The sequence below is a fragment of the Rattus norvegicus genome, chromosome 19 (genome assembly GCF_021556685.1).
Source record: "Rattus norvegicus strain SHRSP/BbbUtx chromosome 19, alternate assembly SHRSP_T2T, whole genome shotgun sequence".
Classification (NCBI taxonomy): Eukaryota; Metazoa; Chordata; class Mammalia; order Rodentia; family Muridae; genus Rattus; species Rattus norvegicus.
In genome coordinates this window covers 16,356,012-16,379,523 of record NC_141552.1, presented here as the reverse complement: position 1 = coordinate 16,379,523, position 23,512 = coordinate 16,356,012, and the positions used below count along the sequence as shown (strand labels likewise).

General features: G+C 46.2%; 3 protein-coding genes across 10 annotated transcripts in view; 1 reads left to right on the top strand and 2 right to left on the bottom strand.

The window, feature by feature from the left end:
* The window catches only part of LOC134483557 (uncharacterized), a 142,525-nt gene that overhangs the window by 86,934 nt on the left and 32,079 nt on the right, over window positions 1–23,512 (bottom strand). The window lies entirely within an intron of this gene.
* On the bottom strand, window positions 9,345–13,320 carry LOC147998885 (disks large homolog 5-like). The gene is made up of 6 exons (XM_087595757.1): window positions 13,164–13,320; window positions 11,972–12,131; window positions 11,360–11,503; window positions 10,561–10,727; window positions 9,734–9,839; window positions 9,345–9,615 (listed from the first exon to the last, which is right to left on the bottom strand). Exons 1-5 carry the CDS (start codon window positions 13,288–13,290, stop codon window positions 9,775–9,777), a joined length of 663 nt encoding a protein of 220 aa, XP_087451883.1. The 5' UTR covers window positions 13,291–13,320; the 3' UTR covers window positions 9,345–9,615; window positions 9,734–9,774.
* The window catches only part of LOC134483477 (disks large homolog 5-like), a 74,223-nt gene continuing 71,732 nt past the window's right edge, over window positions 21,022–23,512 (top strand). Inside the window, exons 1-3 of the mRNA XM_087595952.1 lie at window positions 21,022–21,108; window positions 21,613–21,680; window positions 22,336–22,402. Coding sequence (XP_087452078.1) covers window positions 22,336–22,402 — 67 coding nt within the window. The 5' untranslated portion in view covers window positions 21,022–21,108; window positions 21,613–21,680. The remainder of the gene's footprint in view (window positions 21,109–21,612; window positions 21,681–22,335; window positions 22,403–23,512) is intronic.

The following is a 23,512-nucleotide window of genomic DNA, read 5'->3' as shown; positions in this document are numbered from 1 at the left end:
CCTAAAGTAGACAGACAGTCTCTAGGATTAGGGGGAAGGGCTAGCCTAGCATACACAGCCATGGAGGAGAGGTAGAAGGTGAGGACCTGTGCTCAGGTTGTCCCTGACCTTTACACAAGCACATGAGTACCTGTACTCACAGAAACGCCATACAGACATAGGTGAGAAAAGAAATAAAAACAAACAATATTGAAAATACAATATACTGGGGCTGGAGGGATGGCTCAGTGGTTAAGACCACTGACTGCTCTTCCAGAGGATCTGAGTTCAATCCCCAGCAACCACACATTGTGTCTCATAACCATTTCTACTCTCATATACTACCCTTTACTGTTGTGTCTGAAAACAGGGACAGCATACTCAGATGGACAAAATAAATAGTTTTTTAAAATCCTTTTCTTAAAAAAAAAAAAAAAACTCTTCTGTGACACATGATCATTGTGAGATTCCAAATGTCGCTAAGTCAGTACAGTCCTATTACTACATGGTGCACCAGTTGTGTCAGCCTTGGTAGTAGAGTCGCACAGTTGAAAATTTGCTGGTCAGAGTGACCAGGCAGCCTAGAAAGCTCACCCTGAGCAGAGAAGGCTGTGCTGTGTCCTAGTCCTCTATCCCACACTGCCACCTCATCCCTACGAATAGAGCAAAAAGAACAGATGAGGAATCGTCCAGGTTTCTTTCCTCTTTGATTTCTTTATTAACCTAGCCCCTGTGGTACATGTAACCTTGTCACATCCTCTGTCCCATCCCTAAGCCCTCATACCTGTCAGATAAGACAGGGATCTTGCTTTGGGAGGAAGCTCTGGTCCCTCTCTGTTCTAAGAGGCTCTGAGCCATCGCTGAAATTGTGTCATCTGAGGATTGAGGGACGTCCATAGCCTGTGCTCTGACTTCCAGGAAGGTTTGAGGAAGGTGGTCCTCTTCTTTTGGTGCCTCTAGTAGGAGCAGCCCACACTTGGGCCTAGCTCCCACTGTCAGGAAAAGGCGGGTGGCTTTTGTCTTTGCACAGCTCCCCGGCTGAATGAACAGTGCATCTCTCCTCTCTCTTTTGCAGGAAGTCTCCAGTCTCTGGTGCAGGTGCTGTTCCCAAAGCAAAGGAAAGGACAGTACAAAGTGAGGGCTCCCGGGATCCTTTAAAAAGTGTCTGCATTGTCTTCATTAATGTTTCTGTTTAATTTTTTATCCCATGTATATTGATCTCCTTGTAGGGGGGGTGCATGCCAAAGCATGAGTGTTGAAGGTGGAGGAAAAGCCATGGGAGTCACTTTATCCTACTGTGTGGGGTCCCAGGCTATGAACCAGGTCCTTGAGCTCGGCTACAAAGAGCTTTCAAGCTGAATTTCCTGCTGGCTCTGATTTCAGGGAGAGTAACTCATAGAGCCCAGACTGGCCAGTAAACTACTGATCATCCTACCTCAAGCATTGCCATCTACTTCATGAAAGGTTGAGTTATTGACACGAGGTACTGGGGATGGGCAGAGGTGTATGACTGAGGCTATCTCTGCTCAGTGGCATGCCTTTGGGGACTGATAGTTTTCATCACTGAGGTGTCATTTGAGTGCAGTGCTCCTCTGGAGAGATGGAGTCTCTTTTGACAGGGCATCAGGCTCTCAAGACAGGCCTGGAAGGTGGAGGTCTGGAGGCCAGGCCTGCATTCCTCTTCAGAAGCTGCAGTCCCCACTCAGGACAGTGCTTTAGCACAGGGTCACATATCCAGTTCTACCCTGAGACCTGCTGAGTCACATGCAGTTTGTGCGGAGAAGCAAACTGGGTGTCCTGCAAGGGCAGTGAGTGCCTCTCAACCACTTCCTCATGCTTTCCTTAATTGTACACTCGAAGTGGGGTGGGCATGACATATGTAGGGGTCAAACACAAATCAGGGGAGTTTTTTCTCTTTTTGTATCAGAGAGGGCCTAAGGATCAAACTCAAGCCCTCAGGATTGACAGTGATGCCTGGACCTGGTGAGTTCAGGGTAGGTGATGAGGGTTTAGTCCTAGGGATGGAGCCCAGGACCTCACATACGCTAGGCAAGTGCCTAATCACTGAGCTACATCCCCAGCAGATGTTGGTTGCAAGAGAACTTGGGCCCTCACCATGCCAAAGGAGCACTCTATCACTTAGTGGCCCCAGCCTGGTAGTCTTGTTTGTAACCTCTGCTGTGTTTGCATGCTGCCTGAGCTTATTAATATAGCCACATCCTCAGGGTGACAAAAACTTCATGGAGACTCCCACTGTCAGATACCTGAAGACAGGTTTCAAAGAGAACAGGTAACCAGTGCAGAAGTCTCACAGTGTTCATGTGAAGTACATGGAATATAAGTCCTAGATGACAGAATGCTCAGAACACTGGTGTCCCCACTGTTGGAAATAACCAGGGCCACAGATCCCAGTCTTTCATCACACCTGAAGACCCCTAGCTGGCATGGTGGCACATACTTCTCATCCCAGCACTTGGGAGGCTTAGTCAGGAGAATCTCCTGAGAACAGGAGTAGGAGGACAGCCTGGTCAACCCATCAGGTGTTACCTGCAGGTCTAGTTGCAGACAGAATCCTAGCATGCAGTCATCGCCGGCCATGCAGGGAAAGCATCATGGCACACCAGGAAGCCAGTGAGGCCCATGTTGCTTGACTCGGCAGCTACTTGTTAGCCATAAGGACTAGGGCTCAGAGTGCCCAGAGGCTGTGAGACTGAGGGTTTCAAGGACCCAGCAGCAGGCCAGATGGTCTCAGCCTGGACTCGATACTGAAGAAGGAAGGAGCCCTGAGTCCTGGGCCAAAGCTGTTAGTAGCCCCATGACCTGGGCTGCTGGTGGCTGCTGGGGTCAGGAGCAGTGTCTTGGTGGGTCCTGCTGTGGTGAGAGAGAGCAGCAGAACTTCTGGAGGACAGAGAGGGAGCAAAATAGAACAGGAATCCAGTGTAGAGATCTTAGAGTGTTTGTGTGAAGCAGAGCTAGGAAGTGGGTTGCAGGGGCAGGGGAGCAGCAGGCTGTGCCTGTAGAGATGAGTCAGCCCAAGGGCAGAGTTGTCAGAGCCCAGCAGCAAGGGGTGGGAGAGTATCTCAGGGGAGGGGCTCCTGTCCTTCCAGGACAGTCTCCATCAGAGACTGAAGGGCTGGGCCTGAGAGGCGAGGGGAATTAGGGATGAGGGAGAGACTGGAGAGATGTGGGAAAAGAATGCACCTAGGAGTGAAGCAGGGCCCCCAATGTGGGGTGGCTGAGGCCCGACAGAGTTGGATGTTGCTGATCCTACATTAGGCCAGGCCAGAGGGCCCAAGCTCCAGCAGCCAGAAAGGAAGCCAAAGTGTCTGAGGAGGCCTGCATCAGATTGCTGCATCTCATGAGGGTCCCACCAGTGGCCAAGGCAGGATTTGTTGAAAGCAAGGTTGTGGGTATAATTGTCCTCACCTCGGAAGGGAATAGGTGGCCATGGCTCTCACAGGTACTGAGGGTGCAGGGACAGGAGACCTATGGACTGACCTCATTGCCACTGGGCGGGTGAAGGCTCTTGCTGCCTTCAGTTTGTGGTTGTATTAACCTGGTAGCTTCATTTCTTGAGAAGCTTGGGTGGATGAGGTGTAGCAGATCAAGGTCCAGCTGAGAGGAGGAATCCAGAGTGTTCCATGGTTGGCAAACAGGTTCTGAGATCTGGCCTGTGCACTCAGGCCAGTGTATCTGTTTGTCTTAGCTGCAGGCTCAAGAGGTTTGAACTGACCCAGGATCAAACACCACATGTGCCCTGTGTTTTCCAAGCTTTGTCATGGTTGTAAGCTCTGGGCGATCTCACATGGACTTTTCCATCATTCCCTGAGCTCTAGGTGACTCGGATGGATCATGGAGAGATCTCTAAGCCTATGCCAGCACAGCAGTGACATCATGGCAGTGTACTCTAGGGTTCCAGGACTGGATCTTTTTTTTCTCTCTCTGCTGATACAAGTAATAAGACATCCTATAAAACAAGGCCAAGCCTTCCTAGAGTTGAAGCCCAGAACACACAAGACTCCCCCAGGGATGGGCCCATCCAAGAAGGTGTGGGATGTTTTGTGGCTTAGGTTGTTTCACAGTGAGTGAGAAGTGTCTAAGACGCACACATGTAGCTGCTTGGGAGCTGGGGAGGTCATGGGACCCCCTAGGTCTGATTCTACAGATGACTGTGAACATCCATGTGCTGGGATCTGAACTCTGGTCCTCAATCCCTGAGCCATCCCACTGGCCCCTGGCTGTCCCTTCCTAGAATGTTTCTGTATTTCCTCCTACTTGATGCCTTGATGCTGGCTCCTAGCCCAATGGCCTATATACAAGATGAATTCTATAAATGTCTTATAAACACTAAGTATCCTGTGAAGGTTACTAGTGCCCTGTTCATAACAGGAATGCTGAGGAATCCAGTCTGCAACAAAGACAAGGCCGGGTGCTTTTCCTGTCATTCAGCATGAAGGGTCAGTCCTGCTTTCATTGTAGCGTCCTGGTTATGCTCTGGGTCTTCCTGGTGCAGCAGTCCTGTTCTGTGACAAACGATGTGTCTCCTGCAGGAGGAAGAGTGGTCGAGTCACAGTACCTGCAATATGACAAGAAAACGAAAAAGGTGATGAAGTCCTTGACTCCCAGAACCACAGGAAGTGGGTTAGGTGGAGGGCAAGTAGGGAGACAGCTGAATCTTGAAGGACACTGTTGGGACCTTTGCCAGGTGCCTCTGTGACATCCAGACTTGGACACAGGGATGAGTCTGGGTATCTAACATCAGCATATATCAGTCTCCATGGTCTACGGCCCCTGCACCTCCTCACTGCTCCTCTTGCTTTGGGGACCTCAATTTTGCCAAGCCTTTTCTTTAGGACCATCCCCTGGATCATCCAGGTGGCTCCTAAGAGACAGGCACTGACAGCAGACGTTTGGTATGGATCGCAGGTGAAATTGTCATGGGGCTTTGTGCCATCCTACCCAGAATGCTGTGAAAGTCCCCACTTTGGTGGTGTTCACTTCTGGAATGCCCTGTGTGATAGTTTCAGCTGTGAATAACAAGGCTAGCAGTTTCTACTGCTGCCCACACAGGCCTTCAGCACCCTGAAAGCTGCAGTGCTCACCTAGAAGGGAAGCACATTCAGGACAGGGAGAGCCCTGAGGAGCTCAGTCACCTTCCTGGTCATCCCTGCAGGGACACCTCACCCCTGCAGTGTGGTCATCCCCGCATTGACATCTTACCCCTGCAGTGTGTGGTCATCCCCGCAGTGACACCTCACCCCTGCAGTGTGTGGTCATCCCTGCAGTGACACCTCACCCCTGAAGCGTGTGGTCATCCCTGCAGTGACTCCTCACCCCTGCAGTGTGCGGTCATCCCTGCAGTGACAGCTCACCCCTGCAGTGTGTGGTCATCCCTGCAGTGACACCTCACCCCTGCAGTGTGTGGTCATCCCTGCAGTGACGCCTCACCCCTGCAGTGTGTGGTCATCCCTGCAGTGACATCTCACCCCTGCAGTGTGAGGTCATCCCTGCAGTGACACCTCACCCCTGCAGTGTGTGGTCATCCCTGCAGTGACGCCTCACCCCTGCAGTGTGTGGTCATCCCTGCAGTGACATCTCACCCCTGCAGTGTGTGGTCATCCCTGAAGTGACACCTCACCCCTGCAGTGTGTGGTCATCCCTGCAGTGTCTCCTCACCCCTGCAGTGTGTGGTCATCCCTGCAGTGACACCTCACCCCTGCAGTGTGCGGTCATCCCCGCAGTGATAGCTCACCCCTGCAGTGTGTGGTCATCCCTGCAGTGACACCTCACCCCTGCAGTGTGTGGTCATCCCTGCAGTGACGCCTCACCCCTGCAGTGTGTGGTCATCCCTGCAGTGACATCTCACCCCTGCAGTGTGTGGTCATCCCTGCAGTGACACCTCACCCCTGCAGTGTGTGGTCATCCCTGCAGTGACGCCTCACCCCTGCAGTGTGTGGTCATCCCTGCAGTGACACCTCACCCCTGCAGTGTGTGGTCATCCCTGAAGTGACACCTCACCCCTGCAGTGTGTGGTCATCCCTGCAGTGTCTCCTCACCCCTGCAGTGTGTGGTCATCCCTGCAGTGACACCTCACCCCTGCAGTGTGTGGTCATCCCTGCAGTGATGCCTCACCCCTGCAGTGCAGACCTTTGGGCCTGTGGCCTTCAGGTTCCAGATTATCTGTTAAACTCAGTTCATAATCAGAATGTTTTGTGTTCAGCCTCTGCCTGGACTGTACTCCAAGAAGAGTTCAAGGGTTTCTGTGGCAACATCTAGCGATCAAGCCTTAGCAAAAGGATTCCCACATCACCCTGCAGGCAGATTCCCATAGTCATCCCTAGTCCATTTAAGCTGCTGCTGAAGATGCCTTGAAGGCATAGCCACAGCGACCCTGTGTGTTCAGAGGTGATGTTTTCGTTCAGGAACCTGATGCTGAGTCTTCTCCTAACCCAGCAGGCGGTCCCTGCATCAGGCTGGAGTCTTGAGTGTCTGTGTTGTCCTGATACCACCTGCTGTGTTCTCCTGGGGCAGAATGGATCTCAGAAGGTCTGGGCCAGTCTCTGGTTGAGGATTCTTGCAAGGCCTCATCTCCAATTCCTGAGGGAAGGTGTAGGTTAGGAGAATGCCTGGATTTGAAATTCAGTGTTTTCAGATTTCAGGATTGGATGAGGGGTACTCAGCATGTGCATGTGTCCATGTCTCTGTATGCATGCACTTGCAGGCCAGGGATGGACACCAGCAACCTTCCTCAGTCACCCTATGCCTCTCACACAAAGGAGCTCTCACACAGAAGCTGTGGCTCACAGATGAGGCTGGTCAGGCTTAGAGTCCCAGAGATTCTTCTGCTGTGCTTCAAAACTTTGAATGTGTGTGTGTGTGTGTGTGTGTGAGAGAGAGAGAGAGAGAGAGAGAGAGAGAGAGAGAGAGAGAGAGAGAGATTCTACCAGCATGTACAACCACGCATGCACATATGGATGCCAGAGGGAAATATCCGGTGTCTTCCTTTTCGAACAGGGTCCTAATCAACTATCAGGTATCTATATCTTAATATCTAGCAGGGGTCCCAGCATGAGCATAGCCAGGGCATACACATGCTTGGCTGTCAGGCAGGCAAGAGGCAGAGATCTTGTTCTATTTTTCATGGTTAATGCTCTTAGTGCCCTTGAGGGCCTGGCTGACACCTGCCTGGAGACGGCTGGATCTGATGCTGGCCTAGACAGCCAGGGCTATTGATGATGGATGCCCAAAGTGGCCCTCAATCTTGGCAAACTTCTCTCTTCTAGTCTAAATGTGCTTGGGTGTTTAATGCAAGGACTGGGTTGTAGTTTTCCTCTTCCATCCTGCTGCCTCCTTGTTTTCTCCAGCGGGTCACCTGCCCTAGTGAGTAAAGAGAAGTGTGTGAACCACAGCACCACCTGCCCATGCTTCTGCTTGCTGGTCTGTGGTATCTGTTGATGGAGAACAGTTCCTGTGGCGGTCCCGTTGCTGTTTGTGAGTTTTGAGGATTTACGCCAGTGTAGTAATGTGCACAGTCATCCTGGGAAACCCCACAGGAAGTTGGTCCCCAGGTTTCAGCACACAGAAGCACAGGCCAGAAGAGATGCCCAGGTGTTGAAGGAGGTCCGGTAGATGTGCTGTTAGTTTCCTGTGTCTGATGCATGATTGTCCCTTGCTTAATAAAATGTATACACAAAACTCTTTAAGTGTCCCACTGACCTCTGAGAAAGAACATCAATGGGAAGATGGCTTTGAAGTCTTAACTCCCTGTTCCTTTCCTCATAACAGGTTTCTGTAGCAACCAAAGGAGAGAAGCCACTTGAGGGAAGGAAGTCCAAGACAGTGCCTAGGAGCAGAAGTAGGGTCTGGCTGTAGAGGGGACAAGTGGCTGGGTATAGGGACTCTAGGATCAGAAAAGAGGCTGTCTGGCATCTCCCAGAGCAACGAAGATAGTCACGCATAGTCATCCTCAAAGGCCAGTCTGATCCACACTGTCCCTCATTTCCCAGGTGATTATAGATTGTGTCAGGTAGCAGTTGAAAACTGGCCATTATGGGGTCTCTGTAAGAAAGGGCGTGATTCAAGTGTTTATTAAGGTATCATGGCATCAAGAGTATATGAGGACTTAGCCATATGTACACAGAACGACTTGCAGATCCAGAGAGCAGGGAGGGAATAGCCAGGAGCTCCTGCTTGCTGCTGCCTTAGGGGTTCTACAGAAATTCCAGTGGCACTTGGGAAGTGGAGGCAATATCAATTAGGGATTGTGGCCACATGGGGAGATTGAAATCAGCCATGTGCTGTGGCATCAGAACACTGACCAGCGATGACAAAATGGAACATAAAACACTGGTTGCTCAGCTTTGATACTGCTGACTGCTGACGTGGCCAGGGGCCATCCAGTTCACCAAAGGCTCAGCCAACAGTTGTCTCTCCACTCACCAAAAGTCAAAGAGTGGCCCAGCTCCACAAACAAATGTGTGCCCACATTGCAATGGCTCCGGTACTGTTTAACCTCAGCTGCTGAGATCTCAGGATCCTTGAGTGTCCAGCACGCACACACCCGAAAGAGACAGTCTTAGGGGTCTTAGGCAGCACTGAGGGTGGTGAGCCTCTGCCTCACGGCTGAATGGCCCTGACCTTAGCATTGTTTGGGCACAAGAGAGCAAAGTGATGGGGACAGACAACCTGCAGTCTACCATGCTGGAAGGGCATGACTAACACTGATTGATCACATCCATGTGACTACTAAAGCCAATCTGGCCTACAAGAAGCTAGTTTCTATTCTGTATTTTATCAGATTTGCATAATACATATGGTCATCATTGATATTAGGTGAAAGATCTGCTCTAATATGGACACTAAGTGATGCTGGAGGATGATGCTGACCCACAATGAGCAGTGGGAACACCAGAGCCCTGTAGGGATGCCTGACAACCTAACACGTTGAACACGAACAGCTCAGTAAGTTCCCTGTGAACACACATCTCCTGAGATCTCTCTATTTAATTGGAGGTGATCCTGTCCACCTAATACAGCACCTCATGTGGAATAACAAAAGCTACCTGCAGGAGCTGTGGTGATGACTCACAGGGTAGAGCATCTGCTGCTCTCTCAGAAGAACCACATGGACCCTAACAATTGAGTAAAGTGTGTCAGTGATTACATCACAAAGTGTGTGTCTGAGACACAGCCACATTATCCTCACAAAAGACACTATCACACTGGGTACCCCTTGGTGACTTTGAATTCACTTATTAGCCCAGGATCCATGGAACATGCAGAGATCCATCTGTAGCTGTCAGTTCTAGGTCCACAGGAGGGGACAGAACCATTGAGTAAGAATGATGGTCTTAAGAGTCAAGAGATAGAATTCAATTTTTATTCATAACAAATACATTTTTACAACAAAACAAGATTAACATGAATAAAAATATTTAAAAATATTTGAAAGTAAAAATAGTAACAAGAAGATATAAATATGAAACAACAAAAAGAAAACTTCAATTAAAATCATAACAAAAATATTTCTAAAAGCATATTCTTAACGAACATGTAGAAGCACAGATGTATTGCTGTTTCTCCTCTAGCACACATAATGAAAGGCGGTCCCCCAAGTTGTCTCTCAAGTGCTGTTTTCTGAGAAGAAAGTAAGACCTCAATCAGTCAGGCTGGCTTAGTGGTATATGAATTTAGGGTCTCTAAGAAATGACAAATTAACTCAGAGGATGAATACACATCCAAAAAATGTTGTTACCATTCAGGATGTTGGTCATCAGGGACTCCTGAGAAAGCAACTTATTCTTCAGGAAGCTCTCTTACTGGGGTGTGTCCAATTCCAGCTCTCTTGCACTTTCTGAGACCTGGGAAAGGAAGGCAGTTTTTCAGACACTGATTTGGTGGGGAAATGCAAGCCAGCTGTCAGAATGCTGCCTTCTACCACCTCAGTTCTATTGGATAGTCAACATGGACATTTTAAGTGATATCATTGTTGCTAACTCTGCGGGCAGGGCAAAATCTCCAGAGAGCCTCACAGTAATGTGGGCTGACAATATGGGACCCAGACTTATACCAGTGCAAACCAAGAACAGGGCAATGGAAGGAACCTCATTGGGTTGCAGGAAGAAAGGAGATGTCCATATGTCACCAAGGTTAAAGCCAATGACAAGTACTAATTTGACATTTGCACTTGGTTCTTATCCCGGAAAGGTGCTTCCTACACAAGAAGTCGCATGACCACAGATTGTCATTTGTCAAAGAACCAAGAACTTGTTCAAAACTCTACATAGGATCCAATGTATCACATGGATATGCAATAATATGATATGTTATTCATCTGTCACCATTTCTAGACTGCAGCTTCAAAAAGAGCAGCAAAATATGCTTGCACAATAATTCAGTTTCTGAAAAGTGGTTAACTTCCCAGAATACTTGTGCATAGGCAGAGCAATGAACAATTCCATTACATGAGGTGGTTGGCTGGTTGTGAGTGTAAATTAGAAAGGTGGTAGGAGAGAGCAAAGATGTATCAAATTGGCGAATTTTATCAGATATTGTTAAGCTAACACATCTGCTCGTCCCTACCTGATAATGCTGGTTCTGGCCGTTGATGGTCTTTATCTTTCTTGTTGAAGTCAACCAAATATTTCTGGTTCAGTGCACAATCAAGATGTACCTCCTTGCTCTCCTGCTTCAGTGGGACCAACTTCTTCCTACATGTGTTTTCCATCAGGAGCTGGCTGAGCAGGTTTCTGGAAATACAGTCTGCATAGTAAGATCATGCTGCTCCTTTCTCCCATTCCTACTCCCAAGTCCCAAAACTCTACCAGGTCCCACATACCCATGAAGACTTAATAAAATGCATCTTGATACATATAAGGCTGCTGCACAAAACATAAAGAGTTAATTCAGGGAAGAATAAATTGCTTGCTTGGCCTGACACCAATTAGTGTCCACACCTCTGAGAAAGAACATGGATCTACAACTATCCATGAAAGCACAATGCATGGGGGCAACATCAATTAGTAGTGGGCCAACACCCTCAAAGGAGGTAAGTAGAACAAAGAGAAGGTCATGCTAACCATGTGGTCCACGCACTGAGTTTTGTAAAACCTGGTGTGACACCATAGGTCCAGGTCAGCCTAATAACCTTCTGCTGACTTCAATCAGTACTGTTCTATCTAGAGCCTTCTGAAGATGCCTAGACAATCCTGGGATGAGGAACACTCTTTTGTGGAACTGAAAACTGAGTCCTAATGACCCTGGAACACTGATGGGTAAATAGCACAAGAGATAGAACCAGAGCTGAAGACCGTCCAATCCAGAACAAAGAAAGTCAGAAATGGCCATTCCACAAGTGATAGCCTTTCTGACCAGGACTTACCTAGAGAAGGTAATCTCCTTCTTCAGCTTATGGTTGTTCTCATGGACCTCAGTGTTCTCCATCTCTAAGTTGTGCAGAATTGACATGACCGCCTCCTCCATTCTCTCCAGGTCTTCATAATATGGATTTGGCCTGAAGTGTGGCCTGGCCCCAAATGATAGAATACAATGAACATCGGCATTTAGGAATATATGAACTCAGGGTGTGTCCTATATTACCCCAGCCTGCTGCCTGGATCTTCCAGCACTCAGTCCCCTGCCTAGCAAGTACAGAGACTCACCAGAAACTCACTGCAATTACAATCTTGCAAAGCCACCAGCTGTCAAGGGCTTTGCAAATGCACACTGGGAACTCACTCTCCCTGACTTTATCCCTGAATTCTTCATTCAGACCACAAGTTCTGCTTTTCAATAAATGGAAGCAGATGAGTCCATTTTCAATCTCACTCCTCAGGAAGGGTCAGGTTCTGAATCTCCACTATATGGGAGGTGAGGTTTAGCACAGGGTGGTTAGGGAGGCACAGCTTTCTAGAACCCAAAACCTTAATAGGATAAGAAAAAGGTGACCTTGCAGACCCAGGAATGAAACAAGAGCATTTGGAGTGATTCATACCTGTTCTTCATGGATCTCTCTGTCAGAAACCTCAGGCGATCTCTCAGGTCATTTCTCTCCTCGGTAATGAGCTGCAGCTCTTTAATCAGCCTCTCCTTTTCCTTCATGGCCTGATTCTTGCTTAGGTCAGTTCCTTGGGATGATGTTTCTCTCCCAGCGTCTGTAGGTAGAAGAACACAAGTGAACCTGCATGGGGACAATGCATAGAGTGTTCATAGACCTCAGTGAGGCCTAAACAGGAGAACAAGCCATGAACCCAGTGTCACTGCTAGGCGATTGGTCTATGCTTAAGAGACCTCCTCAGTGGATCTCAGTTCTCCCACTACTCTATCGAGACCAAGAGATGTAAGCAGCCAGGTGTTCCCTATGCCGGACATCAGGTGCTTACATGTACCACGGAGATGGCTTCTCCAGGATTATTATCAGCTGAACAGGGTACAGCTTGGTTTCAGGACCCTCACTCCTGTGGCTTCAGAACTCAGATGATAAATTCACCATCCATAAAACTTGAGTGATTGGAGACACTCAGATGTCCTACCCTGATACTCTAAGCCAACAACTTTGGATTTAAAACGCATTTCCAGGGAGGATATGTTCAACAGACTTATCAGTGTCCCTATGTGAAATACCAAATGCCCCAGAAGTGCGAATAGTTTACAGGCTGAATCTTGGTCTACACGTTCCAAATAGTTTTGGTATTTTAGAAACAAGTTTGTAACACACATCTCTAATATATAAAGCTAACGATGACCCTTCCAGTTAGAAGAAATCAGAGAAGGTCTAAGAACATAAGGTTATTGCCTGGAGCACAATCTCTCCCTGTTACTACTGTCAGATACCCACTGTATTTAAAGAAGCAATGATAGTGAAATACATTGCTGCCCTGTCTAAACTCAGAAAAGGTGGACCCTCCATGACTACTGATGGTGTTATTATATCAATGTAACAGAACAAATGAACTGAAAAGTAAAGACCAGAAGTTCACAGTATAATAGCATTGGCCTTACCATATTCTCCCTGTGGGGATGGGGAAACTAAAGTTCTGAAATCCTTGACTTTAAGGAATTGTGATATTCATGGAAATTCAATTCCTGTTCAGATGCTCCAGTTGTTGTGGCCCATTGCTAGAAAGGTCAGCTTAAGCCTGCAGCCACCCTGGCAGGAAGCTCAAAATACACTGCCCAGAACTTACTCCACATTCCCCAGAAGTGCTGTCTTTGTCCATCATTACTTTGAGACGAAAGGCCAGACTCCTTCACTCTAGTCTCTCCAGAATCGACGTTCCCCCTCCCAAAACGCTTGCGAAGACGGGAAAACATGTCTTAGCTTGTAACCGCCAGACTCAGACTGAGAGAAACTAGGGCACTGGTTGTCACTACAACACTGGTGACATCACAGAGGATGCCAGAACTCTCTAGGAGACAATAGAATGTCCAAGAAGGGACAGCAGATATCATGGGGAGCAGACTTTGCATCCCTGCTAATGTTCTCCCTGTACTGAGCATAAGCAGAGGTGCCCTTTCCAGGAGACTTTCCTGGGGCAGAGCCACTGAGCATCTCCTGCTTCCAAAGCCAAATTTTCCTCAAGGCTTGATTATAAAAAACCTTAGTAATTCCTATGCATCTAAATGAATGTTTCCTTTCAAATCTTGCCCAAAAAATGTCTCACTAACTCAAATTGTCCACATTCACCAATGTAAGCCATTAAAACTTCCTGATATTTCACACCAGTTTGAATATGCACTCAAAAGTTCTCCTGTCTCATTATGTACAGGTGCTTTATATCACATCAAGAAATAGTCTGCATGGTAGGTTACAACATGCGTGTGTATTAGGGGAACACTCATGAAGTCATGTGCTTAGCAATCGACAATTGCCAGAAAATTCCTTAGGAGAAGGAGTTGAAGTCTTTATGGTGCTAGGAAAAGTGTGGAGACCAGTTGGCAGAGGAAAATGCAATATTGGAGACACCAGTGAAGGGAACCTCATGCTGCTTGTGGGGTTCTGCTCTTTGCACCAATGTCGCCAAAAGAGCACTGCTCACAGGCCTGAGTAAGATATACCTTGAGCTTTTATCAGAAAAATAAAATACACAAGAGATATAGAGGGTGGCACAGAAACGTCTAAAATGAGGCTATAAACATCATTAAGTGGATAGAGCAAGGTCCCAGCACCTGTACACTGGGAAATGGCCACCCCACCAAACACAAAAGCATCTATCATAGTAAAAAAATGAATACTTTAAAGAATGCACCCACTAACACTGATTGATCACATCCGTAGTTCAAATTTTGGGGGCAAATTCATGGCCTTAACTATCTTTGTCTCAACTTATATAGCAAAAAATAAGAAAATACGAGAAAAGAAAAAGTCAAAACTAAAAGCTCAAGCTTCTCATATGAGGATTGCAGGATGTGTTATATGGGAGTCAGTTCTGATTAGACCATTTTAGATAGAACAGTGCATAGTGACCCTTAATGTGATGGGCCCTATATAAAGCTTTTTGCAATATTGGAATTTTAACAAACCTCATCCAGAACGTACGGAAGAGGCAAAGATGTGATCACTATGTCCTTACTCTGTATCAGGTTATTTTTCTGCATCCTTGATTGTCAGGCATATAACAGCAACAATCTGAAATAGCTGGTAGACATGGAAAAACATGGCTAAAACTATAGTTGTGGGTTACACACCTCAACTGTCAAAGGCTAATACTGTCTGCACAGTCCTTCGAGGCCACTCTTATAAGCCTATTTATTACAAAGTGAAAGGAGGTTTATCTGAGCTCAAAGTGATCCTGGCCAGCCAGGTAGAGGGCAACATGTGATACTTGAGACCCTGTTTTAAACCAGCACAGAAATCCACACTTCATTCAAAGCATTATCTACAAATTCTCGATTATTTACCATTCTCTCCCTACCAGTCGTTCTGTTTGGAATGGTAGAAAAAAACTGGAACTAATCTTTCTATTTTAAGGACCTTGATCTCACTTTTTTTAGGTGCACATTAAGAGTGCATCAAATGGACATCACCATCTGAACATCTTAGTATTATCTACTCTGTATATATAGCATAATACTGTGCCTATGACAGTCTCAAGCTTCCTTGAGTGTAGTTGCCCCATCAAGAAGTGTGAAGTTCTGAGTTCAAACCCCAGTGATGCTTTAAAGGGACTAGAAGAAAGCCATCAGAGATACTCCACTTCTTTGTCCTTAGATTAAATCAAGTTGACACAATGTGAACCTGGTGGGCTATTTAACCATGCATCTTTCTCCCAACCCCACTTCCACGAGTTCAGTCCATGGCAGAATTCATCCCCCACCATCCTAGATATTTCTTTGTATATTTCTACAAGAGCCAGGTTTCTTTTTTTTAATAGAATTAGTTGTAGTCAATCAACTGCTGCCCTATGTGAGAAATGATTAGTATCTATTGCAACTTACCACACTGTATTTGTGTATACAAGTACATTATTGGAAATCCAGCATTACTGAGGGATTGGAAACCAGTGCTGTGGCCTTGCCTTTCTGTGCCTCTTCCTGGCTCACAGGCAGCAGGGGGCAGACCTTGAGTTCCTCTTCAGGGACAGAGTGATGTTGAATGGGCACTGAGCAGGCAGAGAAACACAGCTGAGGCAGCTCCTTTCAGTTATCAAACACATCATCTCCTTCCCATCTTAAGGGCTACTGCTGAGGTCTTGCCCCCATACCTACCTTAATAGCAGTGAATTTGCTACACAGCAGCCAGCTCTTTCCTATTGTTCTGTAATACGCGTCCACATCATGGATGCCAAGAAAAACACTAACAAAGAACAAAAAACTCTGACGTTGAACTGTGTGGTGCTGGTCACATACCCTGTTATGTTCTGTATGTTATGAGGTTTGTTAATCTTAACAAGTTCCCCAAGTGTATTCTTCACATAGGACCCAATAGATTCAAGGAAAATTGGAACAATTATGTGTAAAATGGCCTGAGTCAGGGCCCATAGACCGAAGCATTTCCAACACTCGTGCATGAGCCCATGTGGATTTTGCAATGAGCAGGGCCTAGCAATGTCCAGTACACAGTTGTGAGCTGTTGCTCTGGTTGAACTGTATTGGTGTGTGCAGTAATAAACTACACCTATTTAAATGAATTCAGTGTTCCTGTGGTTTGAATCCAGACCCCTTGACACCAGATCTTCCCTTCTGCAGCACTTGGGAAAAAGGCTAAGTTTAGGAAAGGTGATGTCTTGTCATAAGTTATGTGACAAGAGGGATGGTGAATGATCCCTTGAGATAAGAATCAAGGTTTCCTCTGTGGTATTTAGGTCTATACTGGCCCTGTGCAACAGCTTCAAGAACCCATTTCTGATTTTCCTTGGGATTCCCGTGATGATGCACTCAGACATGATTGGAAACAACCAAAACGGTGGTCAGATTTGATTTATAAAATGTAGGTAGCATTGCAAACTTATGTTGAAGGATATTTGATCATATTGTCATCCCCGATATTGTGTTATTTACTTAGAAAAATACCTTCTGGCTGTGTAGTTCAGCACTAGCACCAATATTTAACCCTAGAGCTATTTTTGTTTGTTTGTTTGTTTGTTTTTTGTTTTTGTTTTTGAATGAACAAGTACTTTCCTATTTTGTGGCCCAGCCCTATCTCTTACTTCTTTGCACAGTCATAGAGAGACCTCAAACATATACTCAGACAAAGCCAGGGGAGTGTATAAAAGGGCCTAAGGCAATACCACATAATGACATTGAAAGTGGGCTCTCTTCTTGATCCACGCCTCCAGCTCTCCTGACATCTACATGAATTATAACTCCTAATGCAGTGTAAATGATGTCTGCACTATTGCTGAAGGAATCATGAGAATAACAACTCTAAACATCCCACCATGGATAGAATTTGTGGAAAGAGGCAACTGGCAGCCAATGAGAGGGCTTTACAGTTAAAGGGGCTTGCTGTCAAGTCTGATGAGCTTGACTCAATCCCCAGGACCCACGTGGTAAAAAGGAGAGAAACAAGGGCCAAGCTGTCCTCTGGCTTCCACTCATGTGCTTACATGTATGTGAGTATATATGTATATGTCTGTATGTACGTGTGGATATGAATGTGTGTATGCATGTATGTGTATACGTGTATATGTATATGTGTGTATATGTCTGTCTATATGTGTGTATAGGTGTATTTGTATGTGTGTATATGTATTGTATGTGTGTGTATGTGTGTATGTATATGTGTATGTGTGTATGCATGTATGTGTGTATGTGTGTATGTGTGTGTATGTGTGTGTATGTGTGTATGCATGTAGGTGTGTATATATGTGTGTGTGAGCATGAATGTGTATAGTCATGTATATGCATGTGTTTTCATGTACATGTATTCGTGTATATGTACGAATGTATGTGTGTATATGTATGTATGGACACACAAACACCATAACATAAACATAAAACATAAAAAGCTCCTTGGAGTATTCACCGTGCCTGGATAAGTGGTGACCATGTGGGGGAAACACATGTCCATATAAGCACACCTGTTCACATGTGCTGAGCAATGCCCAGCCTGGACTTGAGCTCACTACCTGCCCAACGATGAGTTTCTGCCCACCTGGTCTTCTCAGAGCCAGGTGACAATTGTTCCTGCCATTCCAGTTCTGTTCCCGTTTCTCATGCCACAAACCTTCTAGCTTGAATCTCACCTACTGACGCAGGAACCTAACAGCCTCCAACCCAGTGAAGTAAGTAAACTTCTTCCTGACATCCTCAGGCTTGGTGTCCCCATGAGTCACAGGGAGGAAGGATGGCATGCACCAAGGAGAAGGGCCATGGGTAAGGAAGACAGGATCATAAGTCAGTCATCACTGACACCAGCAAAGTGTGTGCTTCAGAGCTGGCTCTGCTCACTCTTGTCCCAGTGGCAGGACTTAAGAGTGGTGCATACCTGTCACCCAGCACTCAGAGACGTCTGAGGCATGAGAACCAGGAGTTCATGGCCATCTTAACTAATGGTGAGATCAAAGCCAGCCTGGGCTGCATGAGACTCAGTCTCAAAGCAGGCAAGGAGGAACTTGCTATATTTGAGCAAGGAAGCTGGAATCCTCCTGGGTTCTAAACATTCACTGCAATACAGAAAGATGCTAGGGCTAGTGTGGCAGAAAGTAGGAGACAGAGAAGCCAGGTTAACCCTCACTAATCTTCTCATGCTGTGTGAGCTATGAGTAGATGGTGCTCTATACACTGTGGACAGGATGGTCTCTCAGACGGTTCAGAAAGCCATGGAGGACTCCAGCAATTCTCCACTTGGGTGTCACTTGAGTCTTATATGTGTGTGTTTACAAGCCAAAATATAAGATCCATAGGTGACTGTGTAAATTCAACATGGCACAGCCATGTGCTGGAATATTATTCAGCCTTACATAGGATTCAGATTCTGACCCTTGAACAGGAATGAGAATGGTAGCCATTCTCCTAAGTCAGACCTCCAGGCAGTGCAAAGACAAACTAACACTGTATGACACCACTGAGGGCTGCAGTGTCACCAATTATATAAAGACAGAAAACAGGAAGGTTTACAGAGCCCCAGGGGTGACATGGAGGGGGGAGGTTGAAGGGTAGTTGTGTAAGTGGGACTGAGCCTCAGAGGAGTCAGACATGGCTGCAGAATATGCATGTGGCTGCCTCCCATACCTGTGGGTGCTGCCTCCTCAGAAAGGCAAATACACCAAAAGAAAGGAACAGAGGGGACAGGCTCTGACCTCCTGTAGACACACACAAATGACGTGACAGAATGTGCACACTGCTGCCTTGCTGCAGGAGCAGTAGAGCTTCCAGAAGGGTTGAAAGAGGCTGGAAGGGCTGAGCATGGCACTGAGTTCAAGGACATAGCTTTAGGTCCTGGGGAACCTACGGTGCCCAGGCCCCATCCCGCTGATACTGAGGGACACAGCTGACATTCAGGGTGATGGCTGGGCTGGGCTGGGGAATAGGTGTCCACTCTCTCCTGCTCCAGCTTGAAGGTGTGCTGGGTGAAGTAGGACTGCAACTGCTTTTTGGATTCATTGATGCAAATCTGCTGGAAGCTATTCTGTTCAAAGTCCTCAAATCTGAAAATGGCCAAGACACCAATGGGCAAGCACTGGGAGACAAGGTTTGGTTATAGCCGGGGCCTCCTGGAAAGACTAGCCCTCCTGAGAGGAGTTGCAGCAGAGGGGGTGTGTTTTCCTGACCTGTTTGGTACCCAGTGTTTTTTGCCAAGGGTTCCTTTGTTACTTCTTGATGGAACCAGGCCTGCACATATCCAGGAAGCATTGGGGTGGAACCTGGGCTTGGTGCCCACATGCTGGCATCGCTGAGGGTGAAGTCTAGCCTATCACACTTCCAGACACCGAGTGCAGATGCCTGGGTTCCTATAGAATGGCGGTTCTTACCCTTCCTAACACTGTGACTCTTTATTTCAGTTCCTCATGTCGTTGTCATCCCAACATAAACTTATTGGAGAGCTACTTCATGAGTGTAACTTTGTTACTGTGAGGAACTGTAGTGTAAATGTCTGGTGTGCAGGAGCTCTGATGTAGAACCCACAGATTGAGAGCAGCTGCTGTAGACGATCAGAGTCCCCTGCCAGCCCTGGTGTTTGCAGAGATCCCCTGGGTTCCTAGTCTCCATGGCTTTCCCAAGGACAGGGTTTATTCTTGGCCGTCTCAGGGCCCGGGACCTCACAGAAACAGCCTCTCCCATGTCCTTCCTGTTGAGGAGAACGTGGTTGGTCCTCAGCATAGACCAGTCAAACAGGGCGCTGTATAGACACTTGGCCAGGGGTCTCCTGCAGTTATGGCCTCTGGACAGAGGGGTTTCTTACCTGGGGTGGGGCAACCATGCCAGGTACAGGCAGTGATGCTCAGAGTCAAGACCTCATTTTGTCTTATTTTAATAGACAAAGTTGCCCAGGCTGGCCTCGAACTTGCCGTGTAGCCAAGGATAATTAAACAACTGATCCTACTGCCTCTACCCCCCATGGCCTGGCATTGCAGATGAGTGTCACCAGAGCTGGCTTGTCACAGCTGCTGTACGGCTCTAAGTCAGGGGCCTCATGTGCAGGAGTGTTATGACTATGCCATCCCCACCCTGCAACCAGGGTTTTCACCTTTCTCCTGCTGAAGTCTGCTTAATCCTACCCTGGACCCAGGACACAGCAGCTGTGGGAGACTCAAAGCCTGGGGCTTCAGCACAGCATGGGTACACAGCATGGCATGCAGCCTACACGGCTGTGAAAAAGCCAAGGAAGTGCTTCTCAGCTCACCCCCTGTAGGAGTGTCTAGTCCATCCTTCTCTCCATGGACGCAGACATCTGCTTCCAACTGCCCGACATGTCCCTCTGGTTTTGACTTTCCTGGATGCCCTGTCAATGCCACCACACAGAGTGCTGTCTCTACTGGGGACACACACACAAACTCATCTGAGCCAAGCAGGGATTGGGTGCACTGCAGAGAGGTCAAGTCATGTCGTGAAGTATCTTGTCCCACAAAGGCTCACTGTTCAGGGAGTTGACTGGAAAAGTAAGCTTATGCCCCTGGGCAGGGTCCCCATAGGGAGTGTCCCACACCCTGCTATCAGGTCTATTCCTGGTGCCATGCAAATTCAATTTGCAAGACCAATGCTCTGGAAATGTCAAGAGCTAACGGAAATGTACCAGGAAGTGCACAACATAGCAAAGGGAGAGGATGGCACAGAGACCTATGCTATGGGATAAGGGGCACGGAAAGGCCACCTCGAGCACAGGGGTCAGTCACCTCTTTCACAAACAAGGCAAATGGTCAATGATCTCAGCTCTGGGATCCTAAAGGGCTCTGTGGCTCCTAAGCCCTGCAGCTGCAGCCAGAAGCAGCACTGAACAGGATGTAAATGCTGAGGATGGCGATGTCAATAAAACTTTATTTACAAAACCAAATTGGTGGTGGTGCTGGTGGTGGTGGTGGTGGTGGTGGTGGTGGTGGTGGTGGTGGTGTCGGCGGACTGGTTCATTTCAAAGCATGCTGGAGTGGCATGGCCACTGAGCATCGGGAAACACAGAAAGGAATGAGACTGGACGCAGGGCTCCCAACACCCTAGACATCGACCTATGGCACTGGAACAGGGTCCCTGAAGGTAAGTCTGGACAGTCAGATAAGGTAAGTACATTTTATTACAAGGAAATGGGACAAGATAAATCTTCTCTTCATCTCGCTATGCTTAAGCATCTTTAAGAGTGCAGGGAATTCATGTCTCTCAGTCTGGTTTAGAAAAGTGTTTAGAGACAGCAAGAGTAAACTCCATGGTTCCCTGACGAGGGTTCCAGGGATTCTGATATCTGGGTCAAAGTGAAAGTTAAGGTGAAAAAGGCTGTCAGGCAGGGCAAAAAGATTCCAATTTCTGGTCTCTTTGGGCTGTAATTTTTACTGTGTTCAAGGCCATGAATGCAGACAGGGTAATAACGAATACAGAACAAGAAGCTAGAGCTTCATTAAGACAAAACGAAAGTAAAAGTTTTGCCCTCTGCACCACTGCCTGAAGCAGGTTTTTCTAAGTAGTTTCCGGAGGATGGCATGTTGACCATTAGATTCACACGATGATGATGACGAATTCACCTGCTTTTTCTTTTCCTATAATTAGGCCAGCATCGATTCAAGGTGTGGCCCAACCGACTTATTATAAAGGATGATACTGGTTGGTTGAAAAAGGTAGTAGCTTTCTATGAACCATATATTAAGTTTTTATGTATATTAAAATTAACATTGGAAAGAACAATGGTAGGAGAGGAAGCTGGAGGACAACTGCTGCAAATGCTTGCTTTTGAAAATGCTAATGAAGAGTACAGGAGAGCATTATTACCTATAAAGGAGGCTGGGGATATTAATGCTTATATGAAGGCATGCAAGGGTATCTTTTCTGAAAATGGAAAGATGCATATTTGGCACGTATTGATCCAGATAGAGTTATTAAATTATATGTTTAAATACTCTTGATTATCCAACAGGCACTTTCGCTCAGGATGAGTTGCCTTTAGAATGGGTTTATATTAAATAAAACTTTAACCAAACATTAACAAATTATGAGGAACAAATTTCTTTAATTATTCAGCAAGGCATACAAAGACCTGTTACTCTGTGGGGATATGATTGTGCTGCTATTGTTTTCCCATTAAGCAAAGATAAAGGGGAATATTTAATGCAGATGTCTGAGGTTTTTCAATTAGCCATGATTTCTTACACTGGAAATATTGAATTTCATCCTCCCCATAGTAAATTGTGGGATTGCTTTAAAAAAGAAAAAAAAATTTGATAAATACACTAATTTCTGTTGATCCATTACCATCAGCCTTTACTGTGTTTACAGATGGCTCTAACACCAAGATGGCTTATTGGACCAAAGATAAATTTTGGGGACAAGAATCTTCTTTTGGGTCAGTACAACAAAATGAATTATTAGCGGTAATTAATGTATTCCAGGATTTTACTCATGATGTAAAAATATTATAGCTGAGTCTGCTTATGTTGTAGGAGTAGTACAGAATATTGCGACTGCTGTTGTTTCTACATCTAAGCCTATATTAAATGTTATTCTCACATATTAAAGGACTATTGTTATTATGAAACTCTAGAATATTTATTACACATACTAGATCTCATTCAAAATTTCCAGAATCTTTAACACTTGGCAATCATATGGTAGATCAATTAGTGGCATTTGCTACCCCAGAAGAACACAGTCATAATCATGCCAATACAGGATATTTACATATTAAATATAACCTTCCCTATTCTCAAGCCAAACAAATTATTGCTAATTGTCCTATGTGTCAGTCTTCACGTATAAAATGTTTTCCATCTAAAATTAATCCCAGAAGGATGCAACTTAATACATCGTGTCAGATCGATATAACCCATATTTCTGAGTTTGGTCGCCTTTCACATATAGATGTAAGCATAGATAATTTTTCAAAATTTGTGTGGGCTACACCATTGCCAGGAGTACGCACTGCTCATGTTATACAGCATCTATTGGAAACTTTTGCTGTTATGGGACTGCCTTCTAAAATTAAAACTGATAATGGACCAACATATATTTCTTATCAATATAAACAATTTTGTCAACGATATTGTATTGTACATATTACTGGTACAGAACACAATACACAAGGACAAGCTTTTGTTGAAAGAATTCACCATACCCTGAAATGACAAATTATAAAATTAAAAAGGGGGGAAAGAGATGGCCTTATGCAACCTGAATGGAGTTTGCAGACCAGTCCCAGAGCTATATTGGCACAAGCATTATATGTTATTAATTTTCTTAATTTACCACAAGGTGAAGTTATATCAAGAGCCGATAGACACTTTGTTGAACTTCCCCCCAGAAGGCATGGAACAGACAGTATGGATAAAAATTGCCCGGGAAGCTGAATGGCAGGAAGGGACATCATTGTATATAGGGGAGAGGGTTTTGTCTCATTACAGGATGGGAGACTATTCTGGCTACCCAGGAGATGGATCCAAGCACAGAATAATAAGAA

Coding starts and splice junctions, on each gene's coding strand:
- LOC147998885 (XM_087595757.1), bottom strand. CDS start 13,290: ATGTTTTCCCGTCTTCGCAAGCGTTTTGGGAGGGGGAACGTCGATTCT. Junction 12,132..13,163: donor GCACTTCTGGGGAATGTGGA/GTAAGTTCTGGG, acceptor TTCTACCTACAG/ACGCTGGGAGAGAAACATCA. Junction 11,504..11,971: donor GAGAGATCCATGAAGAACAG/GTATGAATCACT, acceptor ATTTGGGGCCAG/GCCACACTTCAGGCCAAATC.